Source organism: Triturus cristatus, chromosome 11 (assembly GCF_964204655.1).
Source record: "Triturus cristatus chromosome 11, aTriCri1.1, whole genome shotgun sequence".
Taxonomy (NCBI): Eukaryota; Metazoa; Chordata; class Amphibia; order Caudata; family Salamandridae; genus Triturus; species Triturus cristatus.
The window spans coordinates 991,380,210-991,397,940 of NC_140594.1; the positions used below are offsets into that span (position 1 = coordinate 991,380,210).

Genomic DNA, 17,731 nt, shown 5'->3' on the forward strand with positions numbered 1-17,731 from the left:
GCCTTTGTGGAGGGCCTTAAAAGAATAATTCCTCCCAGACTGCCACCCTCTCCGGTGTGGAATTTAAACATTGTTCTTACCAGGCTCATGGTTCCCCCATTTGAACCTCTACATAAATGTGAACTTCAGTTCCTCACATGGAAAGTAGCTTCCCGTGTCGCAATTACCTCTCTCGGAAGGGTGAGATCCAGGATTTAACCATACAAGAACCATTCTTACAAATACATCGTAACAAAGTGGTTCTCAGAACAAATCCAAAATTCCTTCCCAAAGTCATCTCTACTTTTCATCTTAACCAATTAGTTGAGTTACCGGTGTTTTTCCAAAACCCAAACTCTGTGGCAGAGAGCGCTCTTCACACACTAGACGTCAAAAGAGCCTTACTTTGCCTTCTCCCCATCTCATAAAGGTAACCCCATCTCCAAAGCTGGGATCACAAGGTGGATAGTAAAATGCATTCAAATATGCTACCAAAAGGCTAAACGCACATTAACAATTCCCCCTAGAGCGCATTCAACACGCAAACTAGGGGCTTCCATGGCATTCTTAGGGAACATTCCTTTAGATGACATATGTAAAGCAGCAACATGGTCTACACCACACACCTTCACTAAACACTATTGTGTTGATGTGCAGGCTAAGCAACAAGCTTCTTTAGGCCAGGCTGTTCTTAAAACACTTTTCCAAACTACTGCAACAGGTACAGTTGACCACTGCTAGGGGGGACACTGCTGTACAGTCTATGCATAGTGTACAATCTGCAGCTCATATGCCTCGAACAGAAAATGCTACTTACCAGTATGCATCTTTTCTTGGCATGTAGAGCTGCAGAGTTGTAGACGCCCACCCGCCTCCCCGGAACCTGTATCTGCTCCAGTATTATCTTAATTAGATACATTCACATGGACATCTCTTACTTCTTACTGACTCCATCATTTCCCATCATGGCGAAAGACAATCGGAGGATGGATTCGATGCCCATGCGCACTATCGTCCAAGGGAGGAGTCACCTATCTTGTGACTACAAAAGACTCTTCCAAGACAACAACAAAGTGCAAGCATCCGAGCCCAACACCAGATGGCGATCTAGGCATAGTGTACAACTCTTCAGCTCTACATGCCAAGAACTGATGCATACTGGTAAGTAGCATTTTCCTTGTTGGACACCAATTGGTGGATGTCTCCATTTTAAGCACCATTGGGTAACATTGACTGCTATGACTATGACTTGCTCTTCCTTACACTGTTGGTTTCTATTTTCTTGTTTTATTAGGAGCTGTGTGGAAGATATGAAGAGGATGATGTGCCACAATTATTGGTAGATTTCTGGGAGGCTCTTGTTGTTGCTTGTCCTCAAGATTCTATTCTTCAAGATCTTCTATGCAAACTTACTTCACATTATATTGACACAATATCAAAGGGGAGACTTCTAGACGCGAAGCCATTGAAGACAACGGAGGATCTGGTAAAATACACTGCTCTTTAATTATTTTTGAACAGTTACCACTTACCACATGTTAGTTTCCCCTCAAGTGTTACATATTTAGAAAGATGCACTGCACTGGAATGTGTTCTATTTTGTGTTAAATTGAATGGACTTATTTACTTGTGTATTGCTATACTTGGGAGGGGGGGTGGGGATTGTGAGGTGTAAGTTCTACAATATTAAGGTACTGCCTACAAAGTCAGGGGCAATAAGTACAAACTATCAACCACTCACTGGTAGTAGATTAAATTGGGTCCTGCTGGGCCTGAATGAGTGTTAGTGGGGATAACCTGTCTCCCAGTTCAGATTGCCAAGGTAAAAGGTTTTCCATGCTGGATCGCCGTGGCTGGCCCTGACACCTTTAGCAGCTCCTTCTCCTGAATGAAATGAGAACGCTGATATTTCTTTAGAAGCAACATCTAGCAGTCAGTGAAGATTAGCCATGTTATGAATTCTTGAAGTAAGTCTGCTAATGTTGGCACGTGCATCATAAAGTATAGTCCGGTTTTAAGGACTTTATAATTATTATGAATATTTTGGGCGATTTCGAAAAGTGAAATGGTTTTTGGTAGTCAATGGATAGACAAAAGGATCCGTACCTTTGCTGCCTCCTGTAGTCTCTTGCTTTTGCTTTGCATTTTAAAATGTTGGACTTGATAGTTAGGGTTAAGAAAGCATAGCAAATGTTTCATGGCAGAAATGCTCTATTTTTGTTCACTCTGCACGCACAGCACGTTTGTCGCTTCTTTCTGTGTGAGAAGTAATACACTCCTACCTCTTCTCAAATCAGCTGTGTGTTGGCTGCAGGGAAGCAAGGGCAGTGTGTGCAAAGCTGAGCAATAGGCTAAATGTTAGCGACCACAGATACTCTCAGAAGTGTAGCTTTGCAGATGTGTTCCAAAATGTATCTTGAGGTTTATGCACAACTCTCTGTAACACTATGAAGTAATTGCTGAAAACAACATAACATATTTGAACTGAGCTTAAACAATTCTGTATCCTTTTTATGAATCTCATAATTTGGTAAAATGAAAAAGTGATCTTGCATCAAAAAACAATTCTTGATATACGCATGTATATGTGATTCATAAGTTTCATTATTACATTGTCGATGCATATGACTACAAATCGTAAGAATGTCATAAAGTCAATTTAAGACTTCTCTCTGGTGCGCCTCATTTAAAAAAATCATCACTTAATGTACCATTCATAAACCAACCCGGAGTAAACAAACACAGGATCTCGTTACCCTGATATTTCTCCTAACGCCTTGAAAGAGTCTCTGTATGTGAAAAGATAGGTCCAGTTACGTCTAGAGTCCTTAAAATTAGTTGGGCTGATCTTATTAGATGTGGGTAAAAGAGTAGTTGTTCATGAGTCAAGTATAGTATTTTAGGGGTTCTGGTTTTCGGTTAAAAGCCATTTTATCTGGTAAAACACTGCCAAAGGGAATATAAATTTACAATGAAAACTGGAAAACGCCAGATTTTGCTGCACTACTACTGGTTTGGTGTCCTCTGTTGTCAAGGCAGTACAAGTGCAGCCTCTTCTTTAAGAATTTCCTATGATGAATGTTCCCAATATGGCACACTCAGACCATTGTAAGTCACTTACTATGCCATTTTGGCCATGTTCAAAGTGTCTGGACTGCCTAGGATCTCTTGAACAATTTACACTCCTATTTTGGCAGCATGGCTCACCTCATATGGATTCAGCTCCTTGTTCATTTCACATTGCTATGTAGTGGCCACCAAGTTTGCAGCCGGACTATGAGCAGGGTCTCTGGGCTGTGTGAGAGGCACCAGCATAATGTCATCCTTCTTCCCTATGAGTGGGGCGGAGCTTTGCGTCCTGAAAGGTCCGGTATGACGATTGTGGCAGTAGGGAAGGCTGGGTGTATGGGACCTTCAGAATCCAAGTCCTCCCATACAGCACTGCATCCCCTACTCCTCTTCGTACTTTTATAGTGTCATGGTCTGAAAGCAGACTTCCCCTTATACAGATGGAGCGTATCATGAGCATCTTCAGCAAACATTCACAGCTACTGAAGGGCCCGTGGACTAGTTTAGTTCAAACTGCTTGCCACAGCATATACATTAAGTCAGAAAATCTATGACTTCGTGTATGAGCTGCTCACAGTGTAGCTCAGAAGCATAAAAAGGCAGCATCTGTTCTGTGTTTTTTCTAGTATGTGATATTTTGGGCATGAACCTGTTCTGAGCCTGCATACAGAAGTAGAACGTGTTCATGATAAAGCTCCAGAACCACCAAGTTCAACTATCCTTCCCACTGCCTCTATGCCAAAAAGAAGCTTGGAACCTGTGGTACCGAAACAAATCCTGACACTTGACAAAGCCACTGTGGCTGCATTTAATGAAAAAGTATTGAGCGGTGCTTTTTTCCTCCTAGACATAACATGCCCTAAAACAGTGAATGCTGTACAGAACACAAGGGTAACGTGCCCTGTGAAACATTCACACAAGCACAGCAGGAGGACTGTCTTCACACTGCTTACTAATAAAGGACAACATGCTTGATAAAATCACATCTGGGCAGTCCTCAAGCTTGCTTTCAAGTAAACATAAAATCCCATAAGTTGGTAAAAGAAACTTCATTCAAGGTGTGAACATCCCAGGCAAATGATCCATGGCATCTTGCAGGTTATGAGGTGTGTTTACTTTCTCATCTGCTTCTTTGTACAGCAGCATGCATGGTTTGATGGCACTAAACATCTTATAGGTAAACGTTTGCCTAATAATTCCATAACAGACTTCTCCCCTATAACAATGTAGAGCAGAAACAGGCCCAGATCAGACAGTAGAACACTGTTTATTAACTCTTGACCTTATTAACTCTTCAAGTTTATTAACTCTTCAACCATATCCCCATACATGCACACAGGGTGGGTTTGGTCGGCTTGAAAGAAGGAGTATAATTGATAAAAAATGAGATGAGCAGGGAACTAAGGAGAATAATAAAAAGTTACTTGTAAGATAAAGTTCAAGGAAAAGGTACAGAGATGTTCATTAGAAGCTGGAAGGAAGAATTGACCCAAATTCTTTATGGCCACTGGAAAAACACATTCCTTATATCCTGTGATTTTTGCTATTTTTGAAAACATTGAAAAAAACACCAGTCCACACAACAAAAAATAACCGAAAGTAGGAAAGCCTATATATTTCATTCTTTTGATCTTACTCTAATAATAATTTGTGATTTGATCCATTGCATATAAAATTTGTTTTGTCCAATAATTCAGCACATTCCTAGCAATTTGGCTCTTCTTCAGTGCATGAGGTGTGCCTTTCAAAGTAATGAAGTAAAAAAAAGTCTCATGAGGCGAATCTGAAAGAGACACGTTATTGATAGATTCCTTACCTTAGAATATCCCCAGGCGTCAGACTGGATCCGGAAAGTTTTGTTAGCAGTATCCTTGCGCGTCAGTAGGTCGCGTTCTGCGGCTCCACATCCATCGCTGGCGTCGTAAGTGCCGAGATGACGTCACAGAGACTACTTAGGCGCCACCCATGTGCGCTGACGTCAGTTCTTTTTCCGCGCCAGCAAGCGCAGATCCGGATAGAGCACGTACCTTAGTCACTTTTTGACTATTCTTTTGAGACTTTTGTCTCCCCCTTTTTTCTCCTGGTGGACGTAGGGATGCCTGGATTTAAGTCTAGTGGGGCCTGCCGTCGCAATATGTCGGTGGCGGACCCCCACGATGTTTGCCTCTACTGCCTGGAGACCGACCACGACTCCCGGGACTATCATGCCATGGCCCGAAGGCCTTGAGGGAGTGGCGCCGGAAACTACTGGAGGTCCGGCACTCGTCCCAGCGCCGTTCCAGGTCCAGGGACCGTTCCCGGGACCGCTCGCGGGGCCGCAGTTGTTGCTCCTCGGGCTCCAAGTCTTCGCCCTCGGATTCTGGTAAGCGACGACATAAAAGAAGTCAAAGAAGCGTGTTCGCTCTCCGATGTCCACCCGTCGGTCCTCGGATGCAGACAAGGGGGACAGGGGTTTTGCCCCTGCGGCTCCTTTGGAGCCTGGGAGTCCCGCGGCCTACCCGCCTTACCCGGGTCCATCGGCGACTCCCGATCAGGTGAAAGACTTTCTTGCCATCATGGACCGCCTGTTTAGGCCTTGGGCTCCCGCAGGCGCGCCTTCGGGCCCCGTGGTCCCGTGTCCAGATCCTGTTTGGCCGTCAGCGCCGCTGGCGGATCCAGCTTCGGCACCACAGGATCCTACGCTATTGGCTCCGGCCTCGGCACCCTGAGGGCTGGCGCTGCCAGCTCCGGCCCCAGCGCCGCCCTCGGCCCCGCCTCTGGCACCACAGTGGGTGTCGTTTGTTCCGCCCTTGCCCCGGTTCCAGGACCATTTTGTTCCTGCCTGGGATCCGCATTGGGAGACGGCGCCGGCCGGGGTCGTTCACGGTGCCGTTTCCGATGCCGTATGTCCCTTCCCCAGCTCTACCGCCGCGGCCTGTTCCTCCTGCAACGGAGGGGGAGGATGACTGGGAGGGGTCCGAGGACCCTCTTGCCCGTCAGTGTGACTCCGAGCAGGACTGCATGGACGATCTGGAGGACGCCAGCGACCTCGATGTCTCTTCTGACCCGGGGTTTACCTCTCCCCCACCTACCATGGAGGAGGGTGTTTCCTATACGATGGTGCTCCGTCGGGCTGCTGAGGTCCTCAACCTCGATCTTCCTATGGTGGCCCTCAAAACTAATCTTCTCACTGAGGTGCTCCAGACGGCGTCTATTTGGTCGGAGCCACTGCTTCCCTTCAACGACGCCCTCACCGACGTCCTGTTGGACACTTGGTCACGGCCGGCCACGTGGGCCTCTGAGGATAAGAATGTCGCCAGGTGTCACCACCCGGCGCCTGGTGACCCCGCGTTTCTGACCACTCATCCCACGCCTGAGAGTCTGGTCATCCAAGCCTCGACGTCGCAGAGTGCCTTTCCCACAGCTCCGCCAGATAAGGACTCCAAGAAGCTGGAACAGTTCGGTAAGCGGTTGTTCTCTTCGGCCAGCTTGGGGCTGTGGTCGGTGAACACCGCCTGCTTATTGGGCCACTATTCCCACGCGGTGTGGGATACGGTTGCTCAGGTGTTACCTCAGTGTCCTGAGGAGGTCCATGCTGTGCTTTCCCAGGCGGTTGCTGAGGGTAAGGATACGTTTAAGTTCTCCATTCGGTGTGGTTTGGACACCGCTGACTCGTTGGGCAGGGCGATTTCTACGACTGTGGCGCTGCGTCGCCGTGCCTGGTTGCAATCTACTGGGTTCTCGCCCGATGTCCAGAGCTCGCTCATGGACATGCCCTTCGATGGCACTCGCCTGTTTGGCTGTAAGGCCGACAGTGCACTGGAGCGTTTTAAGGACTCGCGGGCCACGGCCAAGTCCTTGGGTCTTTCCACGAAGAGCACGGCTACTCCTTGTTTTCGTTCCTTTCGTGGCCAAGGCAGGGGCGCCCAGGCATGTTCCTTCAGCAAGCCTGTGCAGAACCAGCCTCAGCGCGGACGCGGCTTCTGCATGGGCGGCTCTGGGAATCAGCGTGGGAGACAGTCTACCTCCGCCCCCGCTGCTCCTACCTCCAAACCTTCCTAATCCGAGCTTTGTGGAGCACCCCATGCCAGTGGGTGGCAGGATTCGCCATCACCTCCCCCACTGGCACGCTATCACATCAGACAAATGGGTGTTGCAGATCATCCGCAAGGGTTACTCCCTTCCCTTTCAGTCTACCCCTCCAGCCATGCCACCTCGGTACCACCGCATGTCAGGCGACTCTCCAGCAGGAAGTTGCGGCCCTCTTGGCCAAGGGGGCTATCGAGTGCGTTCCTGTGCCAGCAGTAGGGAGTGTTTTGTTACTCCCACTACTTTCTGGTCCCCAAGAAGGACAAAGGGGGTCTGCGTCCCATCTTGGACCTCCGGGACTTCAACCGCTTCCTCCGGAAGGAGAAGTTCAAAATGCTGACTCTGGCTCAGGTCTTGGCTGCCCTCGACCCTGGAGACTGGATGGTAGCGTTGGACTTGCAGGATGCATATTTTCACATCCCCGTCCTGCCGGCCCACCAGCGTTACCTGCGGTTCACGGTAGGCCAGGACCATTTTCAGTTTGCCGTGCTCCCCTTCGGCCTTACCAGCGCCTCTCGGGTGTTCACAAAGGTGATACCGGTGGTCGCAGCTCATCTGCGCAGGTCGGGGGTGTCAGTCTTCCCCTACCTCGACGACTGGTTGTTGGAGGGCTCGCCCCGGGCAGTCGTCAACCACCTTCAGACTACGGCCGACCTCCTGCATTTGCTGGGGTTCTCCACCAACGTGCACCTGAGTCCCTCTCAGAAGCTCCCCTTCATTGGAGCGGTTCTGGATTCAACGCTGTTTTGGGTTTATCCTCCCGAGCAGCGAGTCTGGGATATTCAGGCTATGATTCCGATCTTTCAACCTCTGTCCCGGGTTTCAGTCAGGTTGACCCTCCGGCTTCTGGGCCTGATGGCCTCCTGCATCCTGCTGGTGACACATGCCAAATGGCATATGTGGGCTCTGCAGTGGGACCTGAAGTTCCAGTGGGCGCAGCATCAGGACAACCTGTCCGATCATGTCCATATCTCGGAGGGCACTGCACAACAATTGCGGTGGTGGCTCACGAATCGTGATTGGGTCAGTGGCAGATCCCTCTCCCTTCCCCAACCGGAGCACACAGTGGTGACGGATGGGTCCCGCCTGGGATGGGGAGGCCATTTGGGAGAGGCGGAGATCAGAGTACTCTGGTCTCCGGCGGAGTCCCGGCTCCATATCAACCTTTTGGAGCTTCGGGCGATCCGACTTTCACTGAAAGCATTCCTTCCCTCTGTTCAGGGAAGTGTGGTGCAGGTGTTCACGAACAACACCACCGCCATGTGGTATTGCAACAAACAAGGCGGGGTGGGGTCCTGGACCTCTGGACATGGCTGGAACATCAAGGCATTACCTTGGTGGTTGAACACCTGGCAGGTTCACTGAACGCTAGGGCGGACGAACTCAGCCACCGGTGCTTGATGGATCATGAGTGACGTCTGAACTCGGACGTGGCGCAAGGTCTCTTTCAGCAGTGGGGAGAGCCTTGGTTAGATATATTCACCACCGAAGAGAACGAGCAATGTCATCAGTTCTGCGCGTTGGAATTTCCAAGGCGGCACTCGCTCGGTGACGCTTTTCGTCACGAGTGGAGCTGCGGTCTGTTGTACGCCTTTCCGCCTATACCACTTCTGCCCAGAGTGCTGAAGAAGATTCAGCGCGACCGGGCCCAAGTCATCCTTGTGGCTCCGGATTGGGCACGAAGATACTCTTATCCCGAGCTACTCAGCATGGCGATCGATCCCCCGATCCGACTGCCTCTTCAGGAGGAACTTCTGTTGCAGCAGCAGGGGACGGTCCTCCACCCGAACCTGTCCAGCCTCCACCTCCATGCGTGGAGATTGACAGTTGACAGCTTTCGATCTTCCTCCTGAAGTCTGTGATGTCATTCTGGCAGCCAGGCATCCCTCCACTAAAACGTTATATGTCTGCAGGTGGAACAAATTTGTGGCAGGGTGTACAGCTAAGGCTGTGGATCCCCTTTATACCCCTCTTTCTGAAGTCCTTCTGTTCCTCCTGTCCTTGGCCCAGTAGGGCTCTGCTCTGGGCACTATCGAGGGTTATCTTTCAGCCATCTCCGCCTTTTTATTTCCAGATCAGCCTTCTTTTTAAGTCCCCGGTTAACCGTTTCCTGAAAGGCATTACCCACACGATTCCTCCGGTGCCGTTCATAATGCCTCAGTGGGACTTAAACCTTGTGTTGACATATCTGATGTGCGCTCCCTTCGAGCCCCTTCATAACTGTCCTTTGCGTCTTCTCACTCTCAATACGGCTTTCCTGGTAGCTATCACCTCTGCCAGAAGAGTGAGTGAGCTCCAGGCTCTTTCTTCCAAGCCTCCTTTTCTTTCTGTTCATCCGGACAAGGTGGTTTTAAGGACCTGTCCTTCTTTCTTGCCAAAGGTTGTCACGCCCTTCCACATCGGGCAGACCATCACTTTGCCCTCCTTCTTTCTGCCTCCGCATCCTTCAAGGCTCCACCGTCTGGACCCAAAATGTGCGCTCGCATTCTATCTGAAGCGTACGCAGCAGTTCAGGGTGAATGACCAGCTCATTGTTGGCTACGTGGGCGCCAAAAAAGGTCGGGCTGTGCACAAACAGACCATCTCGCGGTGAGTCGTTCTGTGCATCAAAGCATGTTACTCCTTGGCTAAGAGGGAGCCTCCTGTGGGGCTGCGTGCCCATTCGACCAGGGCAACTGCAGCCACCACTGCCTTGGGACGCGGCGTTCCCTTGCAGGACATTTGTCAGGCAGCTACGTGGGCCTCGCTGCACACATTTACCAAGCATTACTGCCTTGACAGGTCCGGAGAGACAGCTTCTTTGGCCGTTGTGTTCTCCGTGACTTTCTGGTGTGATCTGTTCGCGGACCCTCCACCAGGGTTGGTATTGCTGGGGTATCTATTATAAGGTAAGGAATCTATCACTAACGTGTCTCTTTCAGATGCACAAGTTACTACTTGTGTAACGATATATCTGTAAGAGACATTAGTTAGTGATAGTTTCCTTACCGACCCACCCCTCCTCCCCGTTCTGCAAACAGCTTTCTAGGGTTAAGGTCATCCCCTTACAGGGCCCTAGTTTCATGGCACCAGTGGTCAGTTTCTTGCATGGCTCTGCGTTCCTGGCGCGGAAAGTCGTGCACAGAACTGACGTCAGCGCGCATGGGTGGTGCCTAAGTAGTCTCCGTGACGTCCTCTCGGCGGTTACGACGCCAGCGACGGAAGTGGAGCTGCAGGACGCCACCTACTGATGCGCAGGGGTACTGCTAGCAAAACTTTCCGGATCCAGTCTGACGCCTGGGGATATTCTAAGGTAAGGAATCTATCACTAATGTCCCTTACAGATATATCGTTACACAAGTAGTAACTTGTGCAACTAGATCACAGATAAAACAACCTAATTCTGAAGTAGTTGGACCAACAATTGTGTGCCTACGCCTTGAGCAGAGCTTACTATAACCCATTTCTACTTTTCTTTTATGTGTGGCGGCGTATGGAGAACACACCAAATTGCTATCCAACACTATACAAAATTATTTAGTGAACTTACAGCACCACCATATGTGGAGCATATTGCCTAAAAGAGGGCATAGTTTCCATCCTTTTGGGGAGTCAGATTATTTTTTGCGGTCTTTTGTGTTGTAAGTACTGTCTAATGAACAGTTTAGAACAATATTCCTTATATTGGACACTTGTTGATTCTTTCAAGGTCTGATCACTGATGTGTTGCCTGCCCTCTTCTTCGATGTTCCTACAAAGGTCATGTTTCTACTTTAAGAATTCTTTCAGCTTTGAAGAAATCACTAATTTAAATCAGTAAAAGGTCTTGCAATGGAGAGGCTGAGTAAACCACATTTTGTTTGCCCCATGAGCACTTATTCGTATTTGATTTTTATGTAACTGACTCTTTTAGTTTCCGATAAGCTACGCGAGCCATTGAATACTTAAACTGAGACGAGAGGTCCGGGTTTAAGCTGATATAGATCACGCCATTCCCAAGGTGACAAAACATGGCATGATTGAATTATATGCATGACCAATGTCAAGGCAATAAAAGTTCATTCAAACCTATCGAAAGCTTTCTTGGAAGAGATAGTTGCGAAAATGGCCGGTCTCTTGAGCCCATGTCCTATATTCTCTATCTGCTGATTCTTTATAAAGGGGAATTTATTCGGATAGGTAATGGCTAGTAAAACTGCAAGTGGATGGCTAAACTATACAAGATTTTTGCACCACAGTTTAAAACCAGCCATGGACCCAAAAGAAGAGCAGATCTTGTTCTCTTTAGCGCAAATGTGATATTTATCAAGTTCAGTCTAAAAGTAAGTACAGACTTGGAAAAAAAATGAGAAACTTTGCTGGTCTTCATGAAATAATTCAATGTTCTGGTGAAGAGTGCCCTCATTTGTTCCATGAATGTTTTATAAAAAATAGGTGGAAGGCCGTCCAGACCAGGACCTTCAATCATTTTCTGTATGTGACTCATAGGGCCTCATTAGGATGTTGGGTGGAGCTCCACAGACAGGCCGGCAGTGGCGGTCTGCCTGACATTCAGTGTATTGGCTCGACCGCCGTATTGACATACCACCAGACGAAGGGATTTGGGCGGGAGGAAAGACCTCTGCCTCAGACAGGCTCAAAAAGCCCGTCAGGCGGCAGTCATATCCTAATCCCTACAATGGAGGCAGTGCCTGCGGAGGCACTGCCGTAGGGATTAGGATGTCCCTTTTCCTCAGCTCTACAAGGCGGTCCCCCGCTCTGCCGGTAAAGGCAAATGGAAGGGGAATTTGGGGGCCCCTAGCAGGGCCCCCATCCTCCGTAGGCCTCTGCTATGGGTCCATATTGTGCCCCCCTCAAACATCCATGGATCATGTGCCACGCACCTTATGCCTGTCACACGGTGCATGGTTGTTTGTAGGCATGCATTTTCCAATTGCGGTTTGTGCAGCGCCCCTTTTCCGGGCTGCAGCACAAGCCGCAATAGTAAACTGCATGTTTCCGACCACCTTCACGGCGGTCAGATCTTAATATGGTGGAGCTGCTGACTACTTGTCGGGCAGTCTCCATCCCTCAGCGATATCCTTCGGACACTCGTCTGACCGCTATCATAATGAGGGTTATAGTTATTTCTTACTCAGGAAATGGGTCCTCAAGTACCTTATCCATTTCCCTCCGTCGTGTAGGGAAGGGGAAATTGTGAAAATAGGCAGATTGGTCCTCCTGTTTAAATTCTAGAACTGAAAACAGAGTAGTATTAAAAATCAGTAGGTACTTGCAGCTTATCAATCATGTGCTGAGTTCCTTCCACATTTCTAATCATAGCAATATGGTTCCTAGAAGTAGAAGTTCAGAAAGTAGTCTTTTTTGCTATAATTATAATGAGTGTTTTGAATATAATAACCTCATTTTATTAGTTGAATTTACCTGAGTCTTCAGATTCCCCTTCAATTGAGCTGGTACCAGCCTTATTCTTATCTTAATGTTGCAGTCACCTTCTCCCAAGGCTATTCTCTTGGACCCAAACCATATTTTAGCAATATCCTACACTAATTCCAGATCACGTACCAGCCTGATCATATTGAGATTTTTGACAATAGTCGGCTCAGGGAAAAAAGGCTTGAGTATAGAAGAACTTAGAGGGCAGTGTGAAAGATATAGAAAACTGATTATTGTCAAAAAAGAATAGACCCTGTCTCAGTTGTGATCACCTGACCCGCATTACCAACGGAAACCAAAAGAGGTCCAGGCATGAGTAAGATTTATGCACCTGAGACCAATAGGTATGCCCTTCACACTTTCCTGGTAGTGTTGCTGTATTCCCACCAAACCTCTGTATGACTGTTCTTCAGGAAACTAACCTGTCCATTTTAGGGTCCAACACCAAATTGAAATCTCCATGCTCAGCCAAAATAAGGCTGCCCTACTGAATTCTGACATTTTGTGGAAAAGATCTTCGTGGGAGTCATTCGGCCTTCATTCATGGCTGAGGAAGCATTCACCATAATCAGATTCCCACTTCACTGTTATGGAATCTACCACTAACTTCCCTGTAAACTGCCAATCTAGCTGGAAGGAAAGTTCCTGAAAAACAGAACAGCAACTTTCCTAGTTTAAGTTGAAGCATTTCCATTGAAGCGCAACAGGACTCAGATTACTGAACAGGTGCACTGTTCAGGCCAGTGTCAGCGCACCTTTCAAAACATGTACCTCACACACACTAGGATTTGCCTTTATTATCATAAATGAGTTGTCCTCAAGGGGCAGTGCATTCAGTGAAAGACAGAGCAGCTCCTTACAAACCACACCATATTTCATAGTGCAGATGGCAGCCGCTTGCACTTTACAGATGGGACAGTGATCCATCTGCTGGTTGGTGCAGTGAGTGACTGCAAGCTTGCAGAGGGTATCTTGGGGTCGATGGGACCTTAATTGCCCACTCCAGAGGGTTTCCTTCAGGTGGCACACTAATGATGTGCCGACTTTTTTGTTGCACTGTCCTTTGCCTCATATAAGGGCCTGCTTGCCTCTACTCCTCATCAGTATTCGGGCGTGGGAGCAGAGGCAAAGTGACCTCCTTATTTGCATGGGGCCACTTCCCCATCCCATGAGGGAAAGCCCTCTAAAGATAGCGCTAGTGCTATTAGTATTACAGAAGGGGCGACTTCAGCATCTTCGGCCACTTCTGTAATACAATAGTGCTCTGGGTGCGCCAAAAGCATCTCTGGGTTTGTATGTATATTACAGCCCCCAGTGAGTTTCAAGGGTGGGTATGGGTTTAGAGGTGCCAAGGGTAATTTTACGGTTCAGGGTGATTATGGTTTTTGGGGTGCCCAGGGTTATTTTTAGGGTTCAGGGTGGGTTTGGGTGTTGGGGTGTAAAGGTAATTTTAGGATTCAGGGTGGGTTTGGGTTTTGGGGTGCCCATGGTAATTTTAGGATTCAGGGTGGGTTTGGGATTTGGGGTGCTAAAGGTAATTTTGGGTTTCAGGGTGGGTTTGGGTTTTGGGGGGCCAATGGTAATTTAAAGTTTTACGGTGGGTATTTGTTTTGGAGTAGCAAGGAAATATTTAGGGTTCTGCGTGGGTATGGGTTTTCAGGTGCCACGGGTAATTTTATTGTTCAGGGTGGGTATGAGTGTTGGGGTGCCCAGGGTAATTTTAGGGTTCAGTGTTGAATTGGGTTTTGGAGTGCCCATGGAAATTATAGGGTTCAGAGTGGGTATGGTTTTTGGGGTGGTAAGGGTAATTTTAGGGCTCAGGGTGGGTTTGGGTTTTGGGGTACCCAGGGTAATTTTAGGGTTCAGGGTGTGTTTAGGTTTTGAGGTGTAGGGGTAACTTTAGGGTTCAGGGTGGGATTGGGTTTTGGGGTGCCCAGTGTAAATTTAGGGTTCACTGTGCTTTTGGATTTTGGGGTGTTAATGGTAGTTTAAGGGTTCTGGGTGGGCTTGGCTTTTGGGGTGGCTGGTGTAGTTTTAGGGTTCAGGGTGGGTATGGCTTTTGGGCTGCAAAGAATAATTTTAGGGTTCAGCATGCGTATGGGTTTTGGGGTACCTAGGCTAATTTTAGGGTTCAGGGTGGGTTTGGGTTTTGGGGTGCCAATGGCATTTTTTGAGTTTTAGGGGGGGTGTATAAAATATATATATATATATATATATATATATATATATATATATATATATATATATATATATATATATATATACATATGTGTATGTGGGTTATAAGATATATATATATATACATGTTATAATATATAAAAATGAGGGGAAGGAGAGGGTGAGTAGAAGGGGAGAGGGTGAGGGAATGTGAGAGGGTGAGGGCAAGGGAGAAGGAGGAAAAAAGAAATGGTGAGTGAGTGAAGGAAAGGAGAGGGGAAGTGAGAGGTGGAGAGGGGAAAGGATTAGGGTGATGGAAAGTGAGAGGGTGAGGCATAGAGAATTGGAAGGGAGAGGGTGGGGGAAAGGTAGAGGGTGAAGTAGAGGGGTAGGGAGAAGGGAAGAGGGGGAGTAAAGGAGAGGGAAAGAGTGAGGGTGAGGGTTAGGGGAATGGAGCAGAAGGAGGAAGAGAGGATAGGGAGTGAGGAAGGGAGAGGAACAGGGGAAGGTTGAAGAGAGGGGAAGGGAGAGAGGAATTGAGAGGGGAGGGGAGAGGGAGAGGAAAAAGGGAGAGTGAAAGGGAAAAAAGGGTGAGAGGAAGGATGAGGTTGGAGAGAGGGTAATGGAGAGGAGAAGGGAAAGGGGAATGGTGAGGGTGAGGGGAAGTGGAAGGATGAGGGAAAGGGTGAGGGGAAAGGGGAGGGGATAAGGGTTATGGTGAGGAAAAGTGAGGGTGAGAAAGTGAGAGGGAAGGGAGAAGGGGAGGATGAGAAGAAAGGGAGGGAGAGGGTGAGGGAGGGTGATGGGAAAGGGAGAGGTGGAGGTGAGGGAGAAAGGGTGAGAGGGGGAGGGAGAGGTGCTGGGGAGGGGAAGGGAGATGGTGAGAGGAAAGGGGTGAGGAAAAGAGGGTGAGGGAGTGGGAGGGGGCGAGAGAGAAGATGGGAGACGGAAGGGAAGGGAGAGGAAGATGGTGAGGGATGGGGAAGGGAGAGGTGGAGGTAAAGGAGAAAGGGTGAGGGAGAGGGAACGTGGAAGGGAGAGTGTGAGGGAGAGGGGAAGATAGAGGGTGAGGGGAAGGGAGTGGGTGAGGTGAAGGGAGAAGGAGGGAGAGGGGAAGGGAGCGTGGAAGGAAGAGGGGAAGGGTGAAGAGCGGGAAAGGGAGAGGAAGAGGGAAAGAAAAGGGTGAGGTTGAAGAGCGGAAGAGGGGAAGGGAAAGGGAAAGAAAAGGCTGAGGGGGAAGGGAGAGGGTAGGGAGAGGGGGAGGGCAAGTGGGAAGGGAAGAGGGAGAGGTAGAGGGTGAGGAAAAAGGGAACGGGTGAGGGGAAGGGAAGGGAGAAGGTGAGGGGAAAGGAGGAGAGAGAGGGGAAGGGAAAGGGTGAGGGAGAGGTGAAGGGAGAGAGAGGAAGGGAGAGGGAAAATGGGACCTGTAGAGGGGAAGGGGAGAGGAGGGAGTGATGGGGTGGGGTGAGAGGGGAAGGTAGAGGGAAAGGGGAGGGGAAGGAAGAGTCAGAGGGGGTGGGAGGGTGAAGAGGGGAACGGATGAGTGAGAGGTTGAGGGAAAGGCAGAGGGAGAGAAGGGAAGTGAAAGGGTGAGGGGAAGGGAGAGGGTGAAAGAGGGTAGAGCTGGGAGAGGGGAAGGGGCAGGGAGAGGGGAAGGGGAGGGTGAGGGGAATGGAGGGGGAAAGTAGAGGGGGAGGTGGTGGAAGAGAGAAGGGGGAGGGGAAAGGGGGAAGGGGAGGGTGAAGTGAGAGGGACGAGAGAGGGGGAGGGAGAGGCAGAGAGCGGGGGAGGAGAGGGGAAAGGAGAGGGAAGAGAAGGGGAGAGGGAAAGGGAAATAGGAAGGGAGAGTGTGGGGAAGATAGAGAGGGTGAGAGGAAGGAAGAGGGGAAGGGAGAGGAAGAGGGAGAAGGGAAGGAGAGGAAGAGGGGAAGGGTGAAGAGCGAGGAAGGAAGAGAGGAAAGGAAAGAAAAGGGTGAGGGGAAGGGAGAGGGAAGGGACAGGGGGAGGGGGGAAGGCGAGTGGCAAGGGAGAGGTAGAGGGTGAGGAAAAAGGGAAAGAGTGAGGGGAAGGGAGAAGGTGAGGGAAAGGAGGAGAGAGAGGGGAAGGGAAAGGGTGAGGGAGAGGTGAAGGGAGAGGTAAAATGGGACCTGGAGAGGGGAAAGGGAGAGGAATGGGAGGGGGGGGGGATGGAGCGGTGGAGTGAGGGGAGAGGGGAAGGTAGAGGGAAAGGGAAAGGGGAGGGGAGGGGAGGGGAAGAAGAGTCAGAGGGTGTGGGAGAGGTGAAGAGGTGAACGGGTGAGGGAAAGGGAGAGGGTGAGGGAAAGGGAGAGGGGGAGAAGAAGTGAAAGGGTGAGGGGATGGGAGAGGGTGAAAGAGAGGGGAGGAGGGGGAGGGAAGGGGTAGGGAAAATGAGTGAAGGGGAGGGGGAGGGTAATGGAGGGGGAGGTAGCGGGAGAGAGAAGGGAGAGGGGATGGGAAAGGGAGAGGGGAAGAGGAGGGTAAAGGGAGAGGGGAGGGAGAGGCAGAGTGAGAGGGGGAGGGAAGGGAGAGGGAAAGAGAAATAGGAAGGGAGGAGGAGATGGATAGGGCAAGTGAGTGGGGAAGGGAAGAGAGAGGGTGAGGAAAAGTGAGAGGGTGAGAGGAAGGGAGAGGGTGAGAGGAAGGAGAGGGTGAGGGGACGGGAGAGGGTGAGGGGAGGGAGAGGGTGAGGGAGAGGGAAGGGAGAAAGGAAGGGAGGGGGAAACGGAGAAAGCAAGTGGGGAGAGGGAGAGGGGAAGGAGAGAGGAAGTGGAAGGGGAAGAGAGGGTAAGGGTAAGGAAGAGGGGGATGGGGTGGGAAAGTGAGAGGGAGGGGAGAGGGGATTGAGCAGGGAAGGGTATAGAGGGACAGGGAGAGGGTAAAGGGAGGGGGAAGGGAAAGAATGGGGTGAGGGTGAGAGGAAGGCAGAGGGTGGAGTGAGGAGAATGGAGAGGGAAAGGGAAATGGGAGAGGGGAAGGCAGAGGGTGAGGAAAAGAGAGGGTGAGGGAAAGTGAGTGGAAGGGG

The 17,731-nt window shown here is 49.6% G+C and overlaps 1 protein-coding gene across 1 annotated transcript in view; it reads left to right on the forward strand.

Annotated features, from left to right (window-relative positions):
• Positions 1-17,731, forward strand: part of HPS3 (HPS3 biogenesis of lysosomal organelles complex 2 subunit 1) — a 472,707-nt gene that overhangs the window by 341,219 nt on the left and 113,757 nt on the right. The window contains exon 13 of the mRNA XM_085635071.1: positions 1,274-1,465. Coding sequence (XP_085491197.1) covers positions 1,274-1,465 — 192 coding nt within the window. The remainder of the gene's footprint in view (positions 1-1,273; positions 1,466-17,731) is intronic.